The sequence below is a fragment of the Nipponia nippon genome, unplaced genomic scaffold (genome assembly GCF_047370975.1).
Source record: "Nipponia nippon isolate SJK-2023a ecotype South Korea unplaced genomic scaffold, ASM4737097v1 scaffold_31, whole genome shotgun sequence".
Taxonomy (NCBI): Eukaryota; Metazoa; Chordata; class Aves; order Pelecaniformes; family Threskiornithidae; genus Nipponia; species Nipponia nippon.
The window spans coordinates 6,177,907-6,204,078 of record NW_028262349.1 but is presented as its reverse complement, the minus strand read 5'-3'; the positions used below and the strand labels follow the sequence as shown (position 1 = coordinate 6,204,078).

At 47.9% G+C, this 26,172-nt stretch overlaps 1 protein-coding gene across 3 annotated transcripts; it reads right to left on the bottom strand.

The window, feature by feature from the left end:
* Nucleotides 1-876: 876 nt before the first annotated feature.
* LONP1 (lon peptidase 1, mitochondrial) lies at nt 877-25,200 on the bottom strand. Of its 3 annotated transcripts, XM_087769774.1 has the most exons (18): nt 24,796-25,199; nt 22,665-22,753; nt 22,127-22,246; nt 18,707-18,935; nt 18,075-18,136; nt 17,354-17,483; nt 16,872-16,955; nt 14,957-15,177; nt 13,222-13,360; nt 10,927-11,105; nt 9,276-9,363; nt 7,728-7,850; nt 6,840-6,956; nt 6,413-6,553; nt 6,162-6,327; nt 4,960-5,168; nt 2,775-2,939; nt 877-1,258 (listed from the first exon to the last, which is right to left on the bottom strand). In XM_087769774.1, the coding sequence occupies exons 1-18, from the start codon at nt 25,174-25,176 to the stop codon at nt 1,094-1,096; spliced, it is 2,808 nt and encodes a 935-aa protein (XP_087625900.1). In that variant the 5' UTR covers nt 25,177-25,199; the 3' UTR covers nt 877-1,093. The 3 variants fall into 3 exon arrangements, with proteins under 3 accessions (XP_087625900.1, XP_087625901.1, XP_087625902.1); XM_087769775.1 differs by lacking the exon at nt 2,775-2,939 and having other exon boundaries at nt 24,796-25,200; XM_087769776.1 differs by lacking the exon at nt 22,665-22,753 and having other exon boundaries at nt 24,796-24,937.
* Nucleotides 25,201-26,172: the final 972 nt, after the last annotated feature.

Here is a 26,172-nt window from a genome sequence, read left to right as displayed (position 1 = left end):
GTCTCCAGACCTAGATGGTGGGAGAGGAGAAGTCAGCAGACAGAAATTGCTGTTGGAAGTAGTAACAGCTTTGCACTCCTTCCCATGGCACTTCAGCCTTGGGCAGCTCGTCCTGCTCAGGCGTTGCCCCTCGCGCCCTCCGCTCACGCCCTGCTCTCTGCAGGGTTTATCACATCACGAGAGGGAACTGCGGTCAGGAGGAGCTCCCTGAATTTCCGCAGGATGATTCTTTGTTCTCCACTAAGGGCTGCCTGCTGTGAGACAGGCCCTGTGCAGGCAGACCAGCACAAAGAAGTGCATTTCAGCTAAGCTTCATGTCACTGCTCTTCCCCTATTTAAATTCAGTTTTTCTAGCATTCGCCATAAGACGAAGTACTGAAGTTCTCTGGCCCAAGCCCGTGTTTATTGATGTACAACAGTCACGCTAAGACATTTTAGTTCCTTTTTATAACTCGGTGAACACACGGAGGTGCAGTGGCAGAGCCCACGGTGGAGCGCTGTGCTCTTCTGTCCAGGTTTGCGCTCTCTGTAAGGCTGGAGTTGTCGCTGGTGGGGCTGGCCTGTGACTGAATGTGGAGGAGAACCGTGTCCCTCTGCGGCTGGACGCGCTACCTCTGCTGAGCTGTCGTAGGAGAACTGCACAGTTTCCCCTCCGACCAGGCACAGGCTCATACACGGAGATGGGGAGAGGTTTCCGAGAGCTACTGAACTTCAGGAACACTGCAGCTGTGAATCGTAGCCCCAGCTCTGTTTGTAGAGTTAACGTTTCCATAAGCAGGTATTTAGAATTACAGTGAAGTAACTGAAAAAATCTTTAATTAGAAGAGACGAGACTAGCTCCGCTGCCTGTGGCTGATAACATGCACATTCCTTAGGTAAAATTTCACAATTTTATTGGAAATACTTAACATGGATCATAATTCAATATTAAAGAGTGAGAAATACTTTATTCTACCGAAGCCGTAATTCATTCGAGCAGCTGCGCAGCAGCAATAGCTCCACGTCCCACGTCAGGATTGCCCCAGGTCGCCCCATCCCTGGGCGGGGGCCGAGCATTAAGGGACAGACCACCTTCCAGCCAGGTCGGCGAGCGTCATCCTCCAGCAGAGTCCAGCTTTGGAAAAGCTATATCAAATACCTCTTTGTAGTGCTCAACAAAATGCACTTCCAGTCCTTCTGTAATGAACCCAGCAAGGTCGTAATAATCCTTTTTGTTCTCTGATGGCAGAATGATACAGGTAACGCCTGCCCTCTTTGCCTGCCAGGAAAAGAAACGAATGCAGTCTGTTGGGTCCCAGAAATCCATCCATCTACTAGAAACATGCTCTCCCATTTTAGAAAGCAAGAACAGCTATTTAGGAGCCTGATCTGGCTTTACTCTGTTCTTTGGAGAGCAGCAAGGGCATTCCGTATAGGAGAGGAACGAAGGCTGGATCGTGGTGTAGATCTCCCCAAGCCCCCAAAACCCACATCTCCAGTCCCCCCTGCTCAGCTGCAGGGACAGCTGACGCGGGAGGTAGTTTAGCAGGGCTATGTCAGCACACTGGGGGATTGTTCAGACCAATTCCTACGATTTTACAGAGTTTTAAAAGTCTGTTCCAACTTGGGTGAGGGTAAACCCTAGAATCAAAGGAAGAATTAGAAACAGCTTATCAGAGCAACCCGCTGCATCGGTATGTGTGACCCATTCTACAGAACCTTTTGCTAGGGACGCCTGCACCGGCAGGGGCACAGAAGGGAGCCCGCTCAAGCAGCAGGTTTGTACCCCCTCGCTTTACAGGTGATCCTGCGCTCACCCCTGTCTGGCCACTCGCACTCCTGCGAGCGCAGCCAGCCTCAGCGCCACAGACATCCCTCTCACGTGCTGGTCCTTCTGCAACGACCGTCACGAAACAAAAAGTGAAATCACGCGTTTTAAAGCCACATGAGGAAAAGGAATCCCATCGCACAAGGCTGTCGCCCAAACAGGTTTGGGGACAGAACACTGGTGCGAAGCCCCAGCTCAGCAGGCTGCCGACAGAGCGAATGCCGTTCTTGGAGACAGAAAAACGTGTGATGCAGGGCTGGGGCAGGCAGGAGCTGTGCAGATGCCAAGTACGGAGAGAGATTCAGTGCTTGGTAAAGAATTCTGAAAACTGCAAAGGGTTGAAACAAAAAAAGCAAGCACCGCTATAAATCCACTGCTTGCAAGAGTCCTTCAGAGAACTCAGTCTATATAGCTTACTAAAAAAAAAAAAAGGATTAAGTAACTTGATTATGGTGTAGAAAGAAACCTTGCAGGGGAAAATGCAAGAGACTAAAAGTAAGTTCCTTCCATCTAAACCAGAAAAACATAGCGATATCTGTACGCAATTTTAAGTCAGACAAATTCAAGCTTGAACTGGGGAACAGAGCCTTAGCGTTAAGGACGATACCTTATGGATACTGTCAGATCTACGCTGGATGCCCTCCTTAAACAGGCGCTGCAGCCCAGCACAGATCATTGCACCATCCCAGCCTGTGACAGACAGCTTTAACAGCCGGACGACCCTTTCCACCCTTAATGCTACCAGTGCAGTAACGAGATCAACACAGACGCCCTGGAACAAAGCCTGGGGTCCCACCTCCTTCCTCGCAGCCAGAGGCACAGGGAAGACTCCCACGTTCCCCCAGCAGGCTTCTCCAGTGTGCACTGCACCCCTGCCTCTCCCACTCCGCTTGTCCCAGTCACCGCTGAGCCAAACCCAGGGCGCTCTCCCACAGATGATGCACAGAGACAAGACACGAGCTCTTACCGCAATAGTCTTCTCCTTGATTCCACCAACAGGAAGAATTTTTCCAGTTAATGACACCTCTCCAGTCATGGCCACGTTCTGCCTCACTGGGCAATTCATGGCCAGCGATAACAAAGCTGTTACTATAGTACACCCGGCACTTGGTCCGTCCTTTGGTGTTGCTCCCTGTTTAAAACAAACAAGCACAACCCCCACGCCTTTAGCTCATTCAAAGAGTAGCGAAGCCAGACACCACCTTTGTCGTTGCTGTTTTAACGTGGCCCCGATTTCAGGGGGTCTCACAAAGGTTTTTGTGAAAGCATCACTGATGGAATCCTGCTATTTGAATTGGCAGCTCTTAACATCGCTCTTAACAGCGATGTCGGTCCTCATCTTTTTCATGAGGAATAACCCATCAGTCTACAATTTGGTTTCTGGCCTGATGCCACCACAATACTCATCAGGCTCAGGACTCTGAATAAGCAACAGGAGCAAAAATCGTGAATGCTTTGAAGCTTTTTGTTGACCTAAGCCAACCATGGAAACACGTAACAGGTCAGCATCACAAGGGAAGAGAGCATCAAGCCTCACAAAACAGTGGGGGACAATACTGAAAACCACTCAAGGCAGAAAAGATCACTCAGTTTAGAAATCCCAACAAAACCCAGGCCTAAACTAGTGACAGTCTGGATTCATCTGAGATCAAACAGATCTTTGAGGCAAGAGCAGAAGAAATGAATGTTTGAGAGGGAGTAGAGGCAGAGATAGTGTCTGCTGTTTTCTGATCCTCCAGGAAACGAAGACACAGATACCAACCAAGCACCTCGACAAACAGGGCAAGCTGCAACAAGGAGACTGTGCACCAGGTTAAAGCACGCAACAGTTCAGAAGCAAAGCTTGGGCAGAGCGATAGCACAAACTTTGTCTTCAGTAAAGCACGTGCCCAAAGCCCGTTACACAGCGTACGAGCCCCTCCGAGCATCGTGTGCATTTATTTTCAGTCCCAAACACGAAAAATGCAACCGCTGCCATTATATGGACTTGGAACCACGGCACAGAGACCAAGAGCAGTGTTACCGACTATGTGTGAGTGACCTGAAGCCTTTATGAAGGCCTGGTAACACAGAGACCTAAACTTTGATTTCTATGTAGCTGCATACAAGCTTTAATCCAAATCACTCATCTCTCTGCCGTGGCTTCCCCACCTGCGGGACAGGGCCAACAGCTACAACAAAAGCCTAGGATTCATAGCATCATAGAATCGTTAAGGTTGGAAAAGACCCTTAAGATCATCGAGTCCAACCGTTAACCCAGCACTGCCAAGTCCATCACTAAACCATGTCCTCGAGCACCACGTCTATCCGTCCTTTACCTCCAGGGATGGAGACTCAACCACTTCCCTGGGCAGCCTGTGCCAATGCTTGACAGCCCTTTCAGTGAAGAAGTTTTTCCCAATACCCAACCTAAACCTGCCCTGGCGCAGCTTGAGGCCGTTCCCTCTCGTCCCATCGCTTGTTCCTGGGGAGAAGAGACCGACCCCCCCGGCTCCAGCCTCCTTTCAGGCCGTTGCAGAGAGCGATGAGGGCTCCCCTCAGCCTCCTCTTCTCCAGGCTGAGCCCCCCCAGCTCCCCCAGCCGCTCCTCCCCAGCCTTGGGCTCCAGCCCCTGCCCCAGCCTCGCTGCCCTGCTCTGGCCACGCTCCAGCCCCTCCGTGTCCTTCTTGGGGTGAGGGGCCCAGCGCTGAGCACAGCATTCGAGGGGCGGCCTCCCCAGTGCCGAGTACAGGGACACGATCGCCTCCCTGCTCCTGCTGGCCACACCATTCCTGATACAAGCCAGGATGCCATTGGCCGTCTTGGCCACCTGGGCACACTGCTGACTCATGTTCAGGCAGCCGTCAACCAACACCCCCAGGCCCTTTTCCGCCAGACAGCTCTCCAGCCACTCCAATCCAGCCACTCCATTCCTTACAGCATTATCCAAGCCCCTGTACTCTTGCCACACACTTGCTGCAGAAAGGAATGGAAACATAGCTCATAAGAATGCTTTCACGGGATTCTGAGGAAAATGTCATCTTTTCTAGGTTTTACTGCTAGAATAGGGCATTCTGCACAACGTACGGACAAATGAAGTGCTTTCCAGCTTCACGTCTAGGGGAGCAAACCAGCCGAGCTGCTACGCATGCTCTGAACTCTGCATCAGTTTACCTCTGGCACATGCAAGTGGATATGGGAAGACATGAGGAAGTCGTTATTGGGGTCCTTCTGCATCAGAAAGGCTCTTGCAAATGTGTAAGCTATTTTGGCACTCTCTTTCATTACATCTCCCAGCTGCCCTGTTACTTCCAGGGACCCATCCTTGTTCTCCTTGTCTTTGGGTCGCCTCAGGGATGTTTCAACAAACAGAGTGGAACCTCCTAAGAGTGAAAAGAAAAACAACATCCTGAGAAAAGTTAAAGGAAAATCAAACCAGAAGGTTTTGGTGATGCAGAAGCAGTGTCAGGAATTTGGAACTGAGGCCCCGATGAGACACTAGCTCTGGGTAAAGGGCAGTTGCAACCTGCTCTCTAAATCCCTCCGGGAAGGCTAGCTAGAAATCTCAACAGCACTGCACTGACAGTCTCCATCGCTTCTTTGGACTTCACACTCCACCAATACAGATGCAACCCCTATTTAGTGGAAATAATTCAGTTCTTATAATGGTTTCAGGCTCTCCGTAGCCAAAAAGATGGGCTCCTACCGTAACGCACTTCCAGCCAGTTCAGCTTTCCGGTCTCAGACACCTCTCACCTTCTCCACCACTTCCCTCTCAACTACTTCCATTCTACCCAAGGTCAATTAGAGTACGCAGGGGTCACCTCCTTTGCTGCGTGCTGTATTTCCACACTGTGGTGCACATACGCCCCCAAGTTACCAGGGGAGCAATCCAATGCACGGTAACTAGCCAAAGGCACCCACCCCGACAGAGCGCTAGAATACCGCTGTCTGCCCTTGACATGGAAAGCCACGTCAGTGTTGCGGCATCACTGAAGAGATACAGCACGCCTCAGCTGTGCCGTAAGTCAGAATGGCACCTCCTCCTTTTAAGGAAGCAGACGAGGTCTCGTCCTCTCTGAAAAGCCTTACGCTTTGAGTCATTGCTGTTCCTAAGGTATGCGGTTCTTACGGGATATGGAGCATAAAGAGAAAACACGCTGGTCTGAAGCTAAAATGAGCTTGGGTAAGGGAGTAAGAGAGGGTCCCTTCCTCGGGGACAAAGTTGTCAGATCTAAAAGGCCAAGGAATTTAATTTTACTGGTGCCAGTAAACTTCACTGGACTCAGTAGGGAAAATTCAGTTTGACTATCACATTCAATTTTTGAGAATTATACAGAAATGTAGATGTTAACCCAAAAGTCGTTTTGTCTCACCCATAGCTGTCCAGGCCAGACCCATCACCACTCCTGGAGGAGTGGTTTCATACATGCGATCCACGGTGAAGATGGGCTTTCCTACAAAGTCCTGCAGGTTTTCGGGTGTTACTTGGACCGTCTCTGCTTCTCCACTCACAATTTTATAGGCAGATTTCCTCAGTACCTGAGTGAGACAGTAATTTGTTTCTGTAGAAAAAGCTGAGAAGGCTGAAGCACAGCGGTCGTGGTTACACACAACTTTCCCTCACCTTTTCTACTTGTTTCTGCAGATTCCTCACCCCACTCTCTCTGCAGTACTGCTTGATGAGAACAGTCAGGACATCCGATGTGATTTTGGCTTTGTTTTCATCCAAGCCACACAGGACTCGTGCTTGAGGGACCAAGTACCTCTGAAAGAAATCATCCCCCACATCCTTCTGTCAGCATTTGTGACAAAAGCCTGGTGGTTCCAATTCACTTAACTTCATCCTGCAATTAGCTCAATGTCATTTTCTGGAGTCCACAGCCTATGGAACACCGGAGTTACTTTAACTGGGCATTCAAATCAGAGGAACTCTGTCCAAAATGCCACGTGCCTATTTTTTTTGCACACAGTTGGATGTAAATATGTAAGCCTGAATCTGCCAAAAACATTTTATCAGATGTAATTCACAGCCCATCAGTGGTTTCGCTTACCTCTGCAATTGCAAGTTTCTCTTCTGCTACATATCCTGATACATTGATCACTTCCATTCTATCCCGCAGCGGCTCTGGGATGGTTTCCGTTACATTGGCAGTACAAATAAAAAGTACCTAGAAATATTACAAGATCCTATTAAGCATTTTCGTTAACCTGCTGCTGTAGTCCAAGCGATAGTTCCTCAGTTCTGTGTTTATCTGAAGGGCTGAGCAAGATGATCTTCTCTGTGGAATCTAGTTTTTATCACAGGAAAAGTTTTGGATTTTAGAACGATGTAGTAGGATGTTTCCTACCCCCAAAATAAATGTTTAGAAATACACACAGCACAAACTGGGAAATTGGAATGGTCTGATACGGACCAGGAAACTATTTGCCTGGAGAGATCTAGATCACACTTCTAAGTTATTTCCACCTTCTACGAAGTTAGCACAGAAGTGACCAAATTATGTATATATATTTCTAATCCATCAGTTCTGCAGTTAATGTAAGCTGCACAAAAAGCGCAACAGTGTGCGGAGACAACCAATTTCAAAAGCTTGACAGCAGCATGAAGCCACCTCACTTGATAGCGACTCTGCCAGTCATTACATAGAAGAAAAACTCCCGCCTTTTGTAGCTGAGACCACGCATCTCTGTGTCCCTAGCTCTACAGGGAGTTAGAGCTATAGGACACAGGCTGGTAATCGTGTTCTCTTAAGTACGTACAGACACTTGGGTTAAAGCCAGCTCCTGCAGAGACAGCCCTGTACCACTCCTGTCTCAATTCCATCTGTCTGAATTTCCAACTGACTAAAATGTCAGCATCTTTTCACGGACAGGAAATCTCTGCATTGATATGCCTTCATACATTCCAGCTCTACAGCCTCTGCAGAAGAGAGAAATACCTTTGATAAATCCACAGGAACATCAAGGTAATGATCCAAGAAGTTAGAGTTCTGTTCTGGGTCCAACAGCTCTAGAAGGGCTGAGGATGGATCCCCTTGATATCCTCTTCCTATTTTATCCACCTATGGGAAAAAACCTTTAAATGTTCGAAGAAGTTTCTCACCACAATAAATTCTCACGCAAAGATTCTTTAAAGGCTCCATCTGAAAATCTTCATGTGTTTGTTCATAAACAGCTGCTACCAGTCTATCAGTTTTCTGTGCATTCACCCAAGCCCCCACTGTCCTACCGCGTGAGGGCCTGACACACCTGGCAAGACACAGGACTTGAACAGTGTTGTAGAAAAGCGCCATGAAGTCTCAGGGGGTGTGCATGCAATCAAAAGCAAGTGAGTTATCATGGATGAGTGGGTTACTACTCGTTACACTAAGCTAAGCTACAGTCACAGACCAGAATACTTATTCCACCATGGGAGGACTACAGGGTGCTAGCTTATACCATTTCCCCAATACGTAAGCTAAGACGTTCTCCTCACTCTGCCCAAGGTGCCAAGTGCCTACACGCAGCCACTCCTCACAGCTCAGCTAGTGACCTCTGTTGCTTGCACAGAATCATAGACTGATTGAGGCTGGTAGGGACTTCTCGAGGTCATCTTGTCCAACCCCACTGCTCAAGCAGGGCCACCTAGAGCCGGCTGCCCAGGACCCTGCCCAAGGTTGTTGTCTCTTCCAGCGCTGTTCATGTCCTCAGAAGAAGAGGTCACAACAGGGCCGCTCTCCACTGCTTTTTCTCCCTAAAGAGTAGCAATACCTAGATAGACATAATGCAGTTTGCTACTACAGCCAACACAAGTCTCCTCACCAGCACCACTTAAGCGCCATGACCTACAGGTTTCATTACCTTTCAAATCAAGATACCCATTGGTTACGTTACACTGCAACTCATTACCCAGGTTCTTGGTCCCCCATACCATTCCCAAGACATCTGCTGTTGGTCCTTCCCAGGCCTGGCACACAAGGAGGCTAGAGAGACCTTTAGCCTATTCTGAACACCTGCTATTATATCCTGTCCTTGCTTGCTTTTCCACCAAGCAGTAGGCCAGCAGCTCATTTATTCTCAAATCAGACCACAAATTGACTGTAAGCATCTTATTCCTCACAGTCTTGCTTTAGACCTGCTGAGAGAGTGACTCTTCCTAGTAATCGCATGGGCAATGGTGGTTTTGTGCACAGTGATGTACCCACACCTGGGCAGGGAACACAAGAGCTACTGAAGTCTCCGAATATCCAGCCAGCTCCATTAGGATCCTCGCGATCCAAATAGCTGCAATTTAATGAGAAGGGCACAACTGAAATATTGAAGTCTCTTACAGGAAGAGAAAACAAAGGGTCTAAGGTATCACCGTCACCCAAAGAACTTGAGAGCCCTGCCTCATTTAAATGAAAAAACCTCCGGGATTTTTAAGAGTTACTGCTTCACCTTTCCTACTGGGGTCAAGAATTGATACATGTTTTTAAGAGCAAAAACAAGACGACCAGATACATCACCTCATCGATCAGTATAAGTGGATTCTCTGTCTTGGTCTTCTTCAGACACTGGATGATTTTTCCTGGCATTGCTCCAACGTATGTCCTCCTGTTTTACCAGAGACTGTATTTAGGGAACCGCTGTGAAGTACAGCACACATCACACGACATAGCATGCAGCTGATGGAACAGGTATATCCTGCTGGGAAACAAGTCTCTATTTGTTCTGCCTCTAGCAGAAGCATTCTCCATCACCATACTGAGCACCGAGACCCACCTAGTCTGTTTCTAGTAGAGATCAGACATGAATTTTGGGCGAACACTCCCAGACTGCAGTTTTTATCTTTAGTTTTAACCACTTTTAAATTAGAGGTAAGCAAGGAGGTAAGGCTGAGAACAGAGATATTTGAATAGTGACTTCTTGCTTTTTGGGTAAAGAAACATTAGAAAAGGGAACGTTTCATTCCCTCACTTGGTAGGGACAAAAAAGGAAGATCAGTGTAAATCAAAAGATACGCTGGAGGAACAAACTGCTAACAGCAAAACACAATCTTTGTGCTAGAGGGAACTGGAATCCAGGAACGTGCAGAAGCAGAGCAAGAGCATAAGAACAGAGCGAACGCTAAGAGGCACAGAGCAGAGAACATCCCAAGTATGTAAAATATTTCTCTCTGCTTCTGTATCACAGAATCATAGAATCATTAAGGTTGGAAAAGACCCTTAAGATCACCAAGTCCAACCGTTAACCCAGCACTACCAAGGCCACCACTAAACCATGTCCCCAAGCACCACATCTCCCCGGCTTCTAAATCCCCCCAGGGATGGGGACTCAGCCCCTGCCCTGGGCAGCCTGGGCCTGACAGCCCTTTGGGGAAGGAATTTTCCCTAATATCCAACCTAACCCTGCCCTGGCGCAGCTTGAGGCCGTTCCCTCTCGTCCCATCGCTTGTTCCTGGGGAGAAGAGACCGACCCCCCCGGCTCCAGCCTCCTTTCAGGCCGTTGCAGAGAGCGATGAGGGCTCCCCTCAGCCTCCTCTTCTCCAGACTAAACAACCCCAGAAGAACCCTATCATATAGGGCAGAACCTCGCAGGTTCAATTCACACTGCAGAACTGCTACTCTTACTAGTTTGAAAACAGTGCTAGTTTTGTTTTCAGGTGTATGTGGAAGGAAAATAAACCCGTGGCAGGGTCAGATTTACTCATTTTTGTATTCACACCTTCTTGTTCTCCCCATGAATACTCTTGTTCCTAAGTTTTCCTCATGCAGCACCTCCCTCCTGATTATTCGGAAACCGAGTCTCAGTCACACCTGAACACGTGAATGACCCTGCTCAAACCGTCACCGTCCTCTAGCGCTGGCATTTATAGACAGACACGAATTAGCATCTGGCATCGGTCCAATGCTTTTGGGTAGCTCACACAGCTTTTCAAAGATCTCCCATAAGCCCTCACAAGAAGCAGGGAGCAACTGCACTTAGAGACCAGAATACGATTATGTTCTGAACTCCGCCCTTTGCTATCCATTTCACCTCTCCCTATATCCCAACTCCTGTCAGCAAAGGTTGGCAGAACAGAGAAGGAAAGTACACACAGTGTCAAAACAGGAACCTAACTGAAGTTGGACATTAGTAAAAATTGCTGGATAGAGAAACTGCTCAAGTTACACTGACCTGTGTCCTTTTATTTCTGCTACGTCAGTCATCCCTCCAACACTGAAGCGGAAGTACTCTCTGTTCAGGGCCCTGGCGATGGAGCGGGCAATGCTGGTTTTGCCAACGCCAGGGGGGCCATAAAAACAGAGGATCTTCCCCTGGGTGGATCCTCGCAGCTGGCTGACTGCTATAAACTCCTGCAGAACAGAGGAAGCACCAGTAGTGAACAGATGGCAACTGCAGCAACACCAAAACATATTTGTTATCAGGTCAAGCAACAATTACAAAATGAGCATCATAAACAAAACTCAAAGGAACTGGGGAGGGCCAGGGGAGAAGCTAAGTAAGAGTTCTGCGCACCTCTCTTCCTTCTGGTTATTTACACACTTGGTTGTCCCTGGGCTGCGTGCTCTGGACTCATCTCACCGGGAGAAGCAGTCTCTCTCCCTCCACTGTCTTAGAGTTGGAAGACAGACTTCTAGTTCTCCCAGCTTCCCACGTTCTCACCTGAGTCTCTCAAACTACAACTGAGCATCTCCTACTGTACCACTTCTTCTTTGCTACGTTGAACTTGCATCTTTTCACACTCCTATGCTAGGCAACCCTCAAATAACACTCAGCAGTTGAGAAATCAAAAGATCACAGTTCAGAACTGAAGTCTCACCTGCTCATATGTTTATAGTGGAGAAATCACTGTGCAAGTGGACAGAGAGATGCGGCTCCCCTGTAACAAGCCGGTTATTTAGTAAAGATGAGCCCTGAGCTCTTCCACCTACAGCACTGAACTCCACAGCAATACTGCACGAGAACAATAGCACCAATCTAATTAAGGCTCAAACCTGTGTAGATATTTCTCAGTACCTTAAAATCATCAACCTCGCTTGCATTGCTACAACTGGAGAATCTCCTCTGCGTGGAATTAATCACATCAATAATCAAAGGCACAGACCTGTATGATGCGACTCAATCTATTTCTGTATAAAGGCTGGGCCTAGTCAGCATGAATAGCGTTGACAAGCAACACAAGAGACTGATACTTAAAAGAGGTTATCTGCTTGCAAGCATGCAACAGGCTTACCATAAAACATTCAAAATAATAAATCAGATAGTGAGATTTAGTCACAAGACTTGGGCACTACTAGGGAAAGAAGCCCCCTTTGGCTGTCAGCGAGGAGGTACTTCACAACCTTTATCTTTTTTCTAGAAGAGACTGGAACAAAGCAATTCAAGAAAACCAAAATCCCAGGATGTCTAAGAATTTACTATTCATTATGTATAATGGCATCGTACTGTTAGCTTAGGAGATGCCTATATGTTTCTATGCACAACAATTACTGAGGTGGCCTCAGTGCTGTCCCCAAGGCAACACAAAGCTCTGCTATATACAGCACGTGGGAACCATCAGAGAAACTGCCTTACTGCCCTCTCTGGAAGGCAATGGCTAAGTTGAAGGCTAGCTACACTCAACGGCTTCACCAAATCCACTAAGCTCTCACCACGATTTGTCAATGCAAAGTCAGTATCTGCACCCGCCTCCCCTCCGCGGGGCACTTTCATGCACTTGCCCAGTATGATACAAATGCTGCCAGACTGGGATTGTCTTTTACTGCTTGAACACGTTGGGCGGGTACAAGGAGGAGCCTATTCCTGTCCCCTGGAAAGGAAGGCCGTTCCCACAGCAAGCTGCCGAAGTTGTTGCAACCTGTTGCAAGTATCCACTCTCATCTAAAACAGCTTCCCTAACCACAGCAAGCACAGGCGGGACGTCCTCAGGCCAGTGACAGAAGTTGCAGAACAAGGCAACACTGAAAACTACCCTGTCTGCTTACGTGAGGGCTGTATTGCACTGCCTATAAACCCTTCAGCCTCCAACACAACTCTGGGGATAGGCAAAGGTTGTGAGGCAAACATGCATCTTCGCTGACTTCCCCCCCTCTTAATTTTAGAGGTATGAGTAGAGGTTCTGTGTGTTTTGGAAAGGCAGTAACTTTGCCAGTCAAGCGGAACCATTTTAATAAGTCTCTGAATGAACTGATTAAAATCCAAAGACTATTTCCCTTGGACACTTATTCACTTGCTCAGCAGTAAAGAGCAAAACAGTATATTGCTGTTCAAAATCAAAATATGACATTCATTGCCATAAGTAATTAAACACATTAACTGATCACCAGAACATTCTGTTCTTTGCTTCAGCTTTCTGTTTGATCCATGAATTAACACAAATTCAATGGAGAGCTGCAATCTGAAACACAACCAAAATGCCTGATGCCAAGCAGAGCGCGAAATGGGACACACTGCCTATTCCTGCCTTACCAGAATTCGCTTCTTGACGTCATCCATTCCATAATGATCCTCCTCCAGAACTGCTTGGGCTCTGCTCAGCTCCAGGTTCTCCTCACTACACTTTCCCCACGGGATGGATGTCAGCCAGTCCAAGTAGTTCCGTGTAACACTGACAGAAACACACAAATGAGAGCGATTTGACAACAACCAGCTCACGCCATCCTCCACTGCCTCCCAAAATAACCTCAGCCAGAACAAGTGGGATATAAACCACTCATGGAAGGGAGGCTATGAAAAGGACATCATTATCTGGGCAGTCATTGCTAACCTTTCATTATGGTCTTCATTCCCTTGTCGTCCCCACCCCCCCCCCCAAAAAATCAAAGCTTTTTTTCCCCACAGCTTTTGCTTTCCTGAGACGAAGAGCCCCCAACGTATCATGCAAAGACCTAGATTTCTGCACACAAACTCCCCGTTTGATTTTTTGGTGTGGGGCTGGGTCCTGCCTAAAGACAAGCAGGATTGTTTGTAAGCTCTGCACTACTGTCAACTGTTTGGATCAGGTCATGAAAGTTAAAGACAGCAACCCAGTTTTCTCTGTTTCCCCAGTGGACCAAGACAATGTAAAGAAGAAAGATTCCTGGCTCAGAAGCAAGGAAAAACAGCTGGATGTACAACACAACAGAGAAAGATTTAAGGCTGGGAGATAAGGATGTTAGTGTGGAAGCTAACGGTAGAGATAATCAGTTTAAACAGACTGTGACTGAGGAGAAAACAAGCGCGTAAAAGCAGAACTCATCTGTTCTAAAACTCTGCACACTCAGATCAGGGATTCAAATGTCCAGGGAGGGCTGCAAGACGCAGCAAACAGTAAATAGTGTGCAGTCAGGAACACGGAGAAGCACAGCCTTCCCACGCTTGGCTGGCTGGTCCCAGGGTTCGCTCTACCGCAATCGCCACGCCAACACAGCTTTGGCTTTTCTCTCCCAAGTGCTTCCTTTGCCAACTTGCCACCACTGTTACTGCTCTGAGGGAAGGGGAACGGCGCTGTGCTGGCTGGGAAGCCCAGTGTGTCTTTCCTAGCCTCCTCCCTCCTCCTCCTAGTCTATGATTATCAAGACGTTTCTCATCCAAATGACACGTCTGCCCTCAAACACAGTCGTTTACTCCATAAAAGATACTTTGTTTTAGAAGGAAAGATCCAGGACATTAAAGTGCTGATGAGTACGCTGACCGCTGCATTGTATAGCACACACGCCTCAACAGGCAAGCAATGTTCCAAGCAAGCTCAGTTTCTGACGATCCGTGTCATGGATTATGTGGTAAAAGCTATTCACTCCTTTGCAATGCCAACCCTGCCCCACCACTTCAGGGACCACCTCAGGTAGCTTCGCCAGTGTCATGTAACTAGCTTCTCTTCTCCGCATCTAAGGAAAACACCTAATTACAAGGGAGGATAGCCAAAATTAAGGGCGGGAGGAATCACTGCACATTTCACGAGGGGTAAGGAAAGGCACAGTTCTTATCCACAGCATTAGGCTGCAAGAGAAGACCTAAAATGATCAAAAGAGGTAAATTACAGTAAAACATAGGAGATTTGGAGAACAATCCTATAGCTAGGATGTGATCACATGCTACAGTCAGGGAAAACAACTATGACAAAAAAAGAAAAGAAAGTCGTAAGGTAAGAGCTTCACAGAATTGTATTGATTTCTCTCATTCTCCCAACTAACCCTGAGAGCAGAGGACACAGCCATGCACTCACTTGAATTCTGAGGAGTGATTATCCAGCAAGCCCAACTTGTTCAACTCTTCATCAATCACATCCATGACATGTTTTGGCACAACCAGCTCCTTTAGTCGCTCACGGAATTTCTCTTCTATAGCATCCTTGTCCTCTTTTTCCAGACCTAGCTCTTTCTTAATGATCTTCAGTTGCTCTTGGAGAAGATATTTGCGATGTGTTTGCTTGATCTTCTCCTCAACCTAGACACAGCAGCAAATACAGTAATTATTCTGTTCCTGGTACAACCCATCAAATGCTTCCATATACTTCTCAGTTATGACCTTCTCAGTAACTGAAAATACTACTCGGAAATCATTTGCAGCATGTTCCAATGTAAAAAGTGACTCTGTGACATACTCCAGCTCCCTCCACATCTCGGTGGCCTCCACTGGCCATGATTCAGTACTTCAGCGTTTTGTTTATGCTGGGAAGACCAAAAGCTGGGCAGAGCAAGCCAGATGTGATCTCCCTAGTGCCAAATAGAGGGGAATAACCACTTCTCTCGACCTGCTGTCTATACAACTGCAAACAGAGCCCAGTATGCAGTTGGCCTTCCTTGCCACAAGGACAGGCTGCTAATTCATGGTCAGCTTCCTGCATAGCAGGGCCTCAAAGTCCTTTTCTGCAAAGCTATTTTCTACCCAGTTGGCACCCAGCCTGTCCTGTTGCACAGGGTTATTCCAACCCAGGTGTGGGACTACGAATTGTTCTTTGCTGAACTTGAGGAGGTTCTTACCGACTCTGAGGGACACCACTAGTAGCTAGCTGCAGTCAGACTTTACTCTGTTGATCACAACCCTTTCTGCCCAGTAGTCTAGCCAATTTTTTCACCCACTTTGTACTACATCCTTCCAGTCTGTAACATCCCAATTTGGTCACAAGAATACTATGGCTGACCATAACAAAGGCCTTGCTAATGTCAAGGTATACAACAATCACTGTTCTCCCTTTATGCTCTAGGCCTTCTTATCAGAGAAGGCAATCAGGTTGATGAGGCACAGTTTGCTCTTGGAAAATCCCTTCTGGCTCTTCCAAATCATGTCCTCCTTCATTTGCCTGTAGAGGGCTTCCAGAAGGGTTTTCCCCATAATTTTCCCAGGGGCTGAGGGCAGACTGACGTGTCTGTAGTCTCCCCAATTCTCTTTCTTGAGGACGGGCATGGCATTTAAATTTTTCCACTCACCAGGAACCTCTCCAATCACCACAGTGTTTTAAAGATGATTGAGACAACAAAACAATGACAGTGATAAGCCCTCTCAGCATCCTTGGATGCATCCCATCTGGTCCCACAGACTGCATGTGTCCAATTTGCTTAAGAAGTCTCCCATGATTCCTACACCCTGGTCCAAAAGCATTTTGCACGTAGCATGAATTTTAAAAGCCCCAATTATTGGGAGTTAATAAACCCAGGAACTTTTGACTCAGTATACACAAATCTTTGCATTTCATATACTTAGCTACCATTTTGATGCAGTTATTGTATTCTGATTAAAACTTACAACAGTCAGGAACTGCTCAGTTCAGAGTGGTTAGCAGAGGGTCTTTTAAAATAACATTGTGCTATTTACACTATTCTGTGCTACATACAGTATTATGCTGTATATTTTTACACAGATGCTTGGTAAACTGCAGTCCTCTAGGATTTACCTGCTTGCATGAAATTACAGCTTGGACACATTTTAACAGCAGATGCCGTAGCCTCACGTCTTGTTACTTTTAAAACATGCATGCGTTCTTCTAACAGAAGAGTAATATCAAATTTTAACTCCAAAATAACCTCCCTTTAGAGTGTGTACCTGTCTTGCTTTAAAATTCTTCACCGGCCATGCTAAGCATCACAGCGGCAGACATGATATCAATACATAGAAGGTATGTGTCACTTGACAAAACTTACCTCCCTTCCAAGACGCTGCTGAAGTTTGCTCAGCTCATATTCCTTCTTTAGAAGGGAAAGGGCTTTGTAAAGCCGTTTGGGAATCTGGAAAAGACAGACACAAAATGACTTTTGAGACACTGTACTCTTGGCAACTCCCCGTGAGAAAGGGAGAATAAAAAGCTCCCAGCCGGTTGTCTGGGAGAACTCTCCAGCACCTGCAAATGTAAAAAGATGAACCGTGTGGCAATCCCACAGCATGCAACCAATGTGTGAAAGACAATTATTTGCCACCAACGATGCAGAGCATCCAGCCTTTCCCTTAAGGCAAGTTATTAATGACTTACTATATCCCCCAACAGGAACCTAATCACCGATATTAACGTATCATCAAACACAGTACTGAAGTCCCCTCTGTACTGAGGCTGGTAAAGAAACCATGCCGTATAGCAGACATACTTCTGATTCAGTTAGCATAGCCTTAGTTAAAAGCTTCATCTTACACTGGTTTCTTCCAAGATGTCTTGAAGTTCTTGCGACTCTGCCCCCGTTAGTGCTGCACCCATGTCGCTCAGGTAGATAGGGTTATCTACCACACGTTGTCCAGCCTGCATCATCTGAAGTACAGACTCTCTGAAAAAATGGTAATAAAACCCCAAATGCTCAGTAAACTTTTACATTCATAAGGGAGTATCCTTATAGAGTTATTTACTTGTTATGACAGAGTAAAGAAATGAAACACAGCTCAGTTTGATAGCAAAAATAACTCATTTTTTTAAAAATTTGACTAAGCCAATACTCAGTAATAAACACATAAATCACTTGATGAAAGGAATGATCGATGATAAATAGAACTAAATATATGAAATGCTCTCTTAACAGTTATGTAAAAGTTTTGTGTGCCAGTACGCTCACGCTCTTACTATGCTCATATTACATGGATCAGACCACGATACTTATTGCAGTGAGCTTCACTTAGACCCAGATCACCTGCCATAGGACTTATCGTCCTACCTCGGATTTAAGTTTCACATGAGGTTTTCAAAACTTCCCGTTTCCAACAATGGATGATAAAGCTTGCATCCCAAACCAAAATTCTAGGTGACGACTCAGCAAATATCTCTTCCTCATTACAGCAAAAGAACAAGTGGAATAGAAAATCTCAGCATATTCCAGCCTGAGAACACGCTGTTCCCAAAGCAGGGCAGCATGGGAAACACATACCTGTACAAGGGGTTCAAGGCAATGATGTCCCGGATTGTTTTGACAATTTCTGCAGTAAGTGCCTATAAACAAAACAAAGATGTCATCAACAAGAAGACTGGAAAAGGGCAGACAAGGCCTGTACAAGTACAAACATGACATTCCCCAACCTCTCCAGCACGGGAGCACAGCCAGCCAGCCCCTGGCCCCCCATCTGCAACGCTGCGCCGTAGTGGTACTAGGTGGCGGGGCAGCTGTCCCTCCTGGGAGACACAGAAAGGCAAGAAGGACTCTAGGCGGTCTTCCTGCACGCACAAAATTTAACAGCTTCTTGGCCAGAAGGTATCATCAGGTTGACCATTCAAGCCACCTTAGAGCAAAGACTCAGCTTGACAGAGGATATTACACAGATTTAAGGACAGCCCAAATTCTTCATTCAGCAACTTTTTGAAGTGACCAGTTCTAAGGAATTGAGCTGTTGTAATGAAAAATCATTATTTTTATATAACCCCCTCACGTAGTGACTGTGAGAAGGAGGAACTGGTTTCTGAGGCCTGAAATTAGAGCCTCATTTTAGAGCTCTTCCTTTTAAGCCAGAAATATAGGTGCAACTCTACAGGACAAGTCCAGGCTTGCATGATTAATTCACTCACTTTAACCTCTTCTGTGATCTGAAAATCTTCATGAACCACATTCTCTACTTCTACCATGAGAACTTCCTGCGAGGAAGCAGCTACAGGATCTAGTACCACTTCCACAGCTTGGTCCTTTGCTCCAGGCTCCTCTTCAGCCTCCTTCTTAGAGCGCTTCTGCTTCCTTCTGACTTTTTGTTTGTTCTCGGGCTCCTCAGGCTCAACCTCTAGTTGCCTGTTTATACGAATTCTGAAAGCCAAAAGAGACCAGCTACAACCAATTCCCTTCCATTATATGTGATTTCAGCTCTTCAGCATGAAAAGGAAAGAGGCTAAGTTGTATTTTGAGTAAACTAAAATTTCAAACTTTAACACTGGTGACTGATTGTACGTGTTTTGACAAGATTTAGCTTTTGCTTCATTTTGTCAAAATAAGGCTTGATTTAGTAAAACCGTAATAATCAAGTGGTAGATACCGACAGGACTTACTAAGTAAATTTATAAGTAAGTCGCCATACATAAAAGTTAACTGACCACTGAATCAGCCTATTGGTGCGTGAATGAGAGGCCAACGGCAGCTGACAGCACCTTTATCATAGACTGTGTTAGGTTAAACCAGCTGCAGAACTACAAAAACAGATTTCTAACGATTAAAAGAAAAATAATCTAAATAATGTCGGTGAACACACACATGCACACAAAGCTCAATATCACAGACTGACTGACTTCTCAGCGACAAGTTGCAGCACATGAACAGAACGATTAGTAAGGCATCGTTGTTAGTATGTCTGCTCAGGAGCTAGTTTCTCCAGCTCCATGAGCCAACAACTCGGATGTGGACTGATACCCTCTTCTTGTCTCTCCTGAAAAGCAAGTTCGCTGTTTCACTTCAATTCTGAATATAATGTTCTGCTTCTTCAGTTTTCTGATTCTCAGCAATCAATCTCTCTGCTTTAAACTACGTCTGCTACATTATCTACTGTAATACTAAATATTACATACCATGTGTAGAACAGACCTTGAAGTCATTCCATAGCGAGACATTTGAAATTTTGCTCTATTACACAAAGAGATTTCCTAGATTATGATTTTGAAAGAGATCAAACCCACAATATATTCCACAACAATTAATTGAGTCCCTTAAAAGGGACAGGCTAGATCACACAGCATAATCACCTTCCAAAAAAAGTTTCCCTGTTACTGTTTTTAAACGTCTCTGAATTTTGCCTGCTGTGCATACAGCCTCACGTCAGACCTTGTCAAGACAGATTATGACCTACAGTTCTCCAGAAAGGGATCAAAATCTTGCCCTCTCCACTCGCTTCAAAGGTTACCCCACTAAAGACGAGTGCTAGACAACCACTCAGGAACTGCAATAGCCTTCAACAAAGCTGTCTCACTAGGCTGTGAATATGGAGGCCAAAAAACCTTGTGGGGCAGCAGCCTCCCAGCTGTCGCGGCTTAACCCCAGCCAGCAACTAAGCACCACGCAGCCGCTCGCTCACTGCCCCCACCCCAGCAGGATGGGGGAGAGAACTGGAAGGGTGAAAGTCAGAAAACTCGTGGGTTGAGATAAAAACAGTTTAATAATTGAAGTAAAATGAAATAGAATAGTAGTAGTAGTAATAATAATAATAATATACAAAGCAAGTGATACATGATACAATTGCTCACCACCTGCCAACCAATGCCCAGCCCGTTCCCAAGCAGCGATCGCTGCCCCCCAGCCAACTCCCCCAGTTTCTATACTGGGCATGACGCCACAGGGTATGGAATAGCCCTGGGGCCAGGCGGGGGCAGCCCCCCTGGCTGTGCCCCCTCCCAGCTCCTCGGGCACCGGGCAGAGCAGGGGAAGCTGAAAAGCCCTTGACCAGTGTGAGCACTGCTCAGCAACAACTGAAACATCGGTGTGGTGTCAACATGATTCTCACCCTAAATCCAAACCACAGCACCGTACCAGCTACTAGGAAGAAAAAATCAACTCTATCCCAGCTGAAACCAGGACACCAGCTCACAGGATTGAGTGAGCTGTCAGTGAGCTCTCACAGTCTCATTTTCCATGCGATCTCCTTCAAAAAAATAAGACCTCCTCAACTACTCTGACTATCTGCCACTAGCAAATTTTGACTACTCTTGTTAACAGAATAGAGTCACAGACAATGATGTCCAAAAACATTTTCTGGAGGGTGGGGCTGCTGGTGGTGGAAATCAGTTGCTGGGTAGAAGAACATCCCCTCGCAGGGCAACCGGAAAGGAGCCTGGCAGCAGCCAGCTGGCCAGTGAGCATGCAAATATCTCTGGATTGACTACAGAACCTGCTGCCCTGACCCAGAAGGCGTGCTAGAAGGTGTATGGGGAGAGCTAAGGGAGGGATTTAGAAATGAGAGGACCCACGCTTGCAGGACACAACATTTCATTATTTTGGCTGCTGATACAACAGTTTCCTTTTCTATATTCTTCCCTGCAAATACAGCATGGTCCTCAGATCTGATATCCAGTGCGGTTCCTGTGGACATGACTGACCAGTGCCCTGTGTCTCAAGCAAATAAATAAAGCCCAATTCCCCACACCTTCCAAGCAAACCAAACCCAATAGCTGCCTATTTCCAAAATCTAATCAAACAAGGTTGTGCTTTGATAATGCAGCAGGACATCTAAGACTTCATTTGGAAAGGAGCTGACTTGCAAACTATGCAAATTCAGCTTTGAGAAGTACTGCCCATTCTTTGCTGTCCAGAACAAATGCAACCGAAGCAAAGTGAGTGGGAGGAAAAAAACAATGCTTCGAAGCAAAGCCCACCCTGAATCTGTCTCCCCCACCATGGTTCTCTCCTTGTATTTTTCCTTCTAATGGAAATTAATTATTTGATGCTTTTAAAACCACAATTTTATATTGTCTTAGCTCAAAGTACTTTGCACAAATAGCTAAACCTATATTCCCAACAATAGTCTACTTCAATTCAGTTCTGGTGCACAAATAGCTAAACCTATATTCCCAACAATAGTCTACTTCAATTCAGTTCTGGGACAAGATTATGCAGACAAGACATAATTACAGTTCTGGACCACTTTTTTTTTTTTTTTTTTAAAGCAAAAACACTGCCTTGAATTAGTTTCAGAGAATGTCTTTCACCATTACTAAACGTTGCTGTACTTGTCAAAGAAACTGCTAAACTTCAGCTTAATGAATGCTTGCTTGCATCACAGTACAGTTTATATGAGAATGACATGCACCAGCTCTTCCTTTTTGGGGCTAACCTGACGCATTGTAGGAGCACACAGAATATCGGGGCTGGAGCACCAGAGCACTATCAGGTAACAAAGCAAAAGCTTGCCATACACGAGTTGTGTATGAAAATGCACACACATAGTGAAAACAATAAAGGGATATATCTGTTTATAAAGAAGTCTGGTGAGATGCAGCAGAAGTACAAGTAATTACCTTCGGTGTCCCATGACTATCATCCGCAGCTTGTCTCCAAGGTCCTGCATTTCATGAATCTGTACAAAAGTTCCCATCTGGTAGATCTCATTCAGATCCTCCACCACATCAGATTCGTTGCTATGGAGGAAAAAAATTGGAGTAGCTGTTCAGAATCTTGAGAAAGCAAGTAAGATTAAAAAAAGACAGAAACAGTCACTGGTTGCAGAACTTGAAACTGGACTCAGGAGCAGAGACACCTCACCTTATCCCCACTGCTACCACCACGTAGCCCCGTTCCAAATCACCCAACGACCTGGACGGTTCATCTCCCTCCCAAATAATAACAGCCTTTCCTAAAGCAAGACTCAAGCTCCTAGCAGTGCTGGTGGTGGCAATGAAAACTGTCACAGTGAGAGGATGGTCCAAGCCTATATGCAATTTCTGTAATACTATCCAAGGCAGGGAATTTCAGATCATAGCTTTTAGTGTAAATGCAGCCTAGTCAGGAAAATAGCTTATTTTTAAATTTTGAAAAAGATCAAGAGAAACAACTTACTTATCATCCTTTTTAAGAAAAACACCAGCATAAGGCTGGGCAAGACGAACTTTCCTCCTCAGCAGCTCAACCAGCTTCTTATTTTTTACCTAGGACAACAACAGGTATGAAGTCAGAGGCGGATTTTCCGTAAGCTTTGCACCCTCAGCATGTAAGGCCAGGCATGGTGAAACCCTATGACTGCATTATGAAGTCTAACATCCTTTTTTTTCTAGCCTTGCCCTCATTAGGGGACAGTAATGTGGAAGAATATTAGAGAAACATGAACTTTGAGTATTTAAAACAAGCCACTGAGTACATAAGACAAGCTCGAAGGTGGGGGGGGGGGAAACTAGGCCTAACCTGTACAAGTCTTAGAAGCAAGAAACCTCTCAGTCACTTGAACAACACTTTATAAGAGCTTCTGTTGCCATCATTGCTCCCTTCCCCTTCCGTACCTGCACGTCCCAGCTCTCCACTCCCACTGGGGAGCTAGTCCAATCTTCCCCACCGATTGCCTGAATTCTGCCCACCCAGCCTAGTTTAAATCCTCTTCTCCAAAGCCCCCTCTGTTCAACTGCTCTCCGACACCCACCAGCCTACCCGAGTCCCTGCTTTGAGTCCCAGCCAGCATTTCTTCCTGCTTTACCTTCGTACTCCCCTCCGCTCCCTGGGTGCCACACATCTGTCCCTGGCACCGCTGTAACTGTTATCACAGCAGGCTGAACCCTCAGTGACCAAGAAAATACCTCCTTGTGAATTCTGCTGCTGCATGAAGTCACACTGCCGACCACCGAGCGTTCTTTCAAAGCGATGGACGTAAGCTGCATTGCTCAACGCTTTTGACAATAAACAGCATGGTCTTGACAGAGCAGCGTGACCGATACCACCGTTGTTGGCCTATTCTAATCTTGGTACATCTATTTTAATTTAATTGAACAATTATCCTGATGTAAGACACTGTTGACCTATGCACTGAAATTAATGACTTACGCATAGAAGTGTCATATGGTGCCTAAAGACTATAATAATACATAACCTTCTCCTTCCCCCAGCACATCTAGAAAGACACTAAAAGTTGCACATATTAGATTTGGACATGCAAAAAATACTATAGTAGAAATAACATTATGATAAACAAGACCACAGGAGCAGGAAACTATTGATTCAGTTCTTGTTACATCTACTCCAAAATCAGATTGGTAAAATATTAGTGAGGAGCAAAAACACAAGTACTTGTTCCAAAATGGTTGCAGTTCAGGAGGAAAAAGTGTTTCTGGCCTGTGAGCTCAAGTCACATATCAAAGATCAAATTTACGGCTCTTAAAAATACACATAGAGGTGCAGAGGGGAAAGATCACACTCTGAAATGTTGAGGTTACCATCCCCATCTCTCAGCACCCTCTCCCACCATAGCAGTGTTGCTCTACACTGAATTCATGCTTTCTTCTTGCAGCTCGCAGTTTACTGCCTTCACAAATATTGTTCTTGGTGCTATGACACAAACCCGCGAAGCTAAACCAAGGACACATTTGCTTAACCTTCAGAAAAAGAACACGGAGGAGACAGCAGACTCGGAAAGAGTTTCTGTGTGAATCACTGACCTTCCCTGTTAGAAGCAGCGCTACTGACTCTGATGCAATACTTGTGAAACGTGAAGCCCGTAACTGCCCCAAAAGAAACCGCTATTCCAATATGGTCAGGGTACATAGTTAGAAATAAGCACTAAGAAGCAGAAGGCTGTAGAGCGTTACACACCTTGCTACCCGCCCCTGTACTCTACGATTAAAAGACACCGGGAGAGACAAGGAGTATGGCTTCGAGGAGAAGAGCGCCCCGCCATTGCCAGAGGCTGGGCGGCAAGCTCCGGCACCCGGGCCCGCGGCCACGCCGCCCACCAGAAAGCCCGGGCCGAAAGGCTGCCGGCCCCCTTAAGGGCTCCGGGCCAAGGCCAGGCAAAGCCCCGCTCGGCAGCCGGGGCAACACCGCCCCGGAGCCATCGCCCGCCCCGCGGCCCCGGGCTGGGCTCGGCGGCGGTCAGCGAGCCCCCTCCAGCCGAGCCGGCTGGGGCGGCGAGGGCGAGCCCCCGGCCCCGGGACCGCCCCGCCGGGCTGGGCCGGGCCGAGCTGGGCCGGGCTCGGCGGCCCCTCACCTCGATGATCTTGATGAAGCGCGGGAAGACGGGGTTGCGCGTCACGGCGATGAGAGGGACGTTGGGGAAATGCTCCGGGACGAGCAGCGGCGTCAGCGCCGTCATCACCGGCCCGGCTCCGCCAGCGTCCGCCCCGCCGCCGCCGCCGCCGCTACCGTCCTCGCCGCCGCCGCCCTCCAGCGCGTCGCCCCCCGCCAGGCCGCCGGGGCTCCGCTGGTGCCAGCGCGGGCCGGTGCTGAAGGCGGCGCGGGCCGGCGGCGCGGAGCCCCGCGGGGCCGGGGGGGCCGCGGAGGAGGCGGCCGCCAAGAGGCGGCGCCGCGCGGGCCCCAGCAGCGCCGGCCGCCAGCGCCCGCAGAGCCGCAAGCAGCGGGCGGCCGCCATGCTACCGGCGCGCGCCCCTACGCCACTTCCGCCGTCCGCCCCGCCCCGCCGCGGCGCGCAGGCGCCGCGAGCGCCGGGCCCCGTCCTGCCGAGGGGCGCGTGGCGGCGCGCACGTCCGAGCCCGCCCGGGGTCGCGGGTTCGCGCCCCGGCCCCGGCTCCGGCCCCGGCCCGGGCCGAGCGCCCCTTGCGGGCGGGAGTGCGGCGGGCGCCGGCGGGGATTTCTGAGGGGACGGGCGGCGGCCGGGTTTCCGCGCTCCCCTGAGGGGGCTCCGCCCCGCCGCCCTTGCGGCAGCCCGGCCGCTGCCGAGCCTCGCCGCTTCGCGGGCGGGGGTGGCGGGTGCGCAGGAGGCAAACGGGCCCGGGGAAACGAGCGGAGAGATGTTGGGGGAAGGGGGTGCGTGGCCAAAAAATGGGCTCGGGCTCCCGTGAATGTCCCTTTGGCCACTGCCCCGACCTCACCCTCAGCAGGCCAGGACCTCGGCGGTCACCAGGACCAGTTGCCCAGGACCGTGCCCGGACAGCTGTTGAGTATCTCCATGTGTGGAGGCCCCCCAGCCTCTCTGGGCACCCTGTGCCAGTGCGCAGTCGCCCTCACAGTAAAAAAGTGTTTCCTTGTGTTAAGAAGGAACCTCCCGTGTTTCGGTCTGTGCCCTTTGCCTCTTGTCCTGTCGCTGGGCACTGCTGAGAAGCGTCTGGCTCCATCTTCCTTACAGCCGCCCTTCAGGTATTGGTGTACGTGGGTAAGATCCCCCTGAACCTTCTCTCCTCCAGGTTGAACGGTCCCAGCTCTCTCCGCCTTTCCTCATGGGAGATGCTCCAGTCCCTTCATCTTCCGGGCCCTTCCCTGGGCTCTCCGGTGTGCCCTCTTGTATTCAGGAGCCCAGAACTGGACGCCGCACGCCAGCTGTGGCCTCACCGGAGCGGGGCAGAGGGGAAGGATCGCCTCCCTCAGCCTGCTGCCAAGGCTCCTCCTGACGCAGCCCCCATCAGCCGCC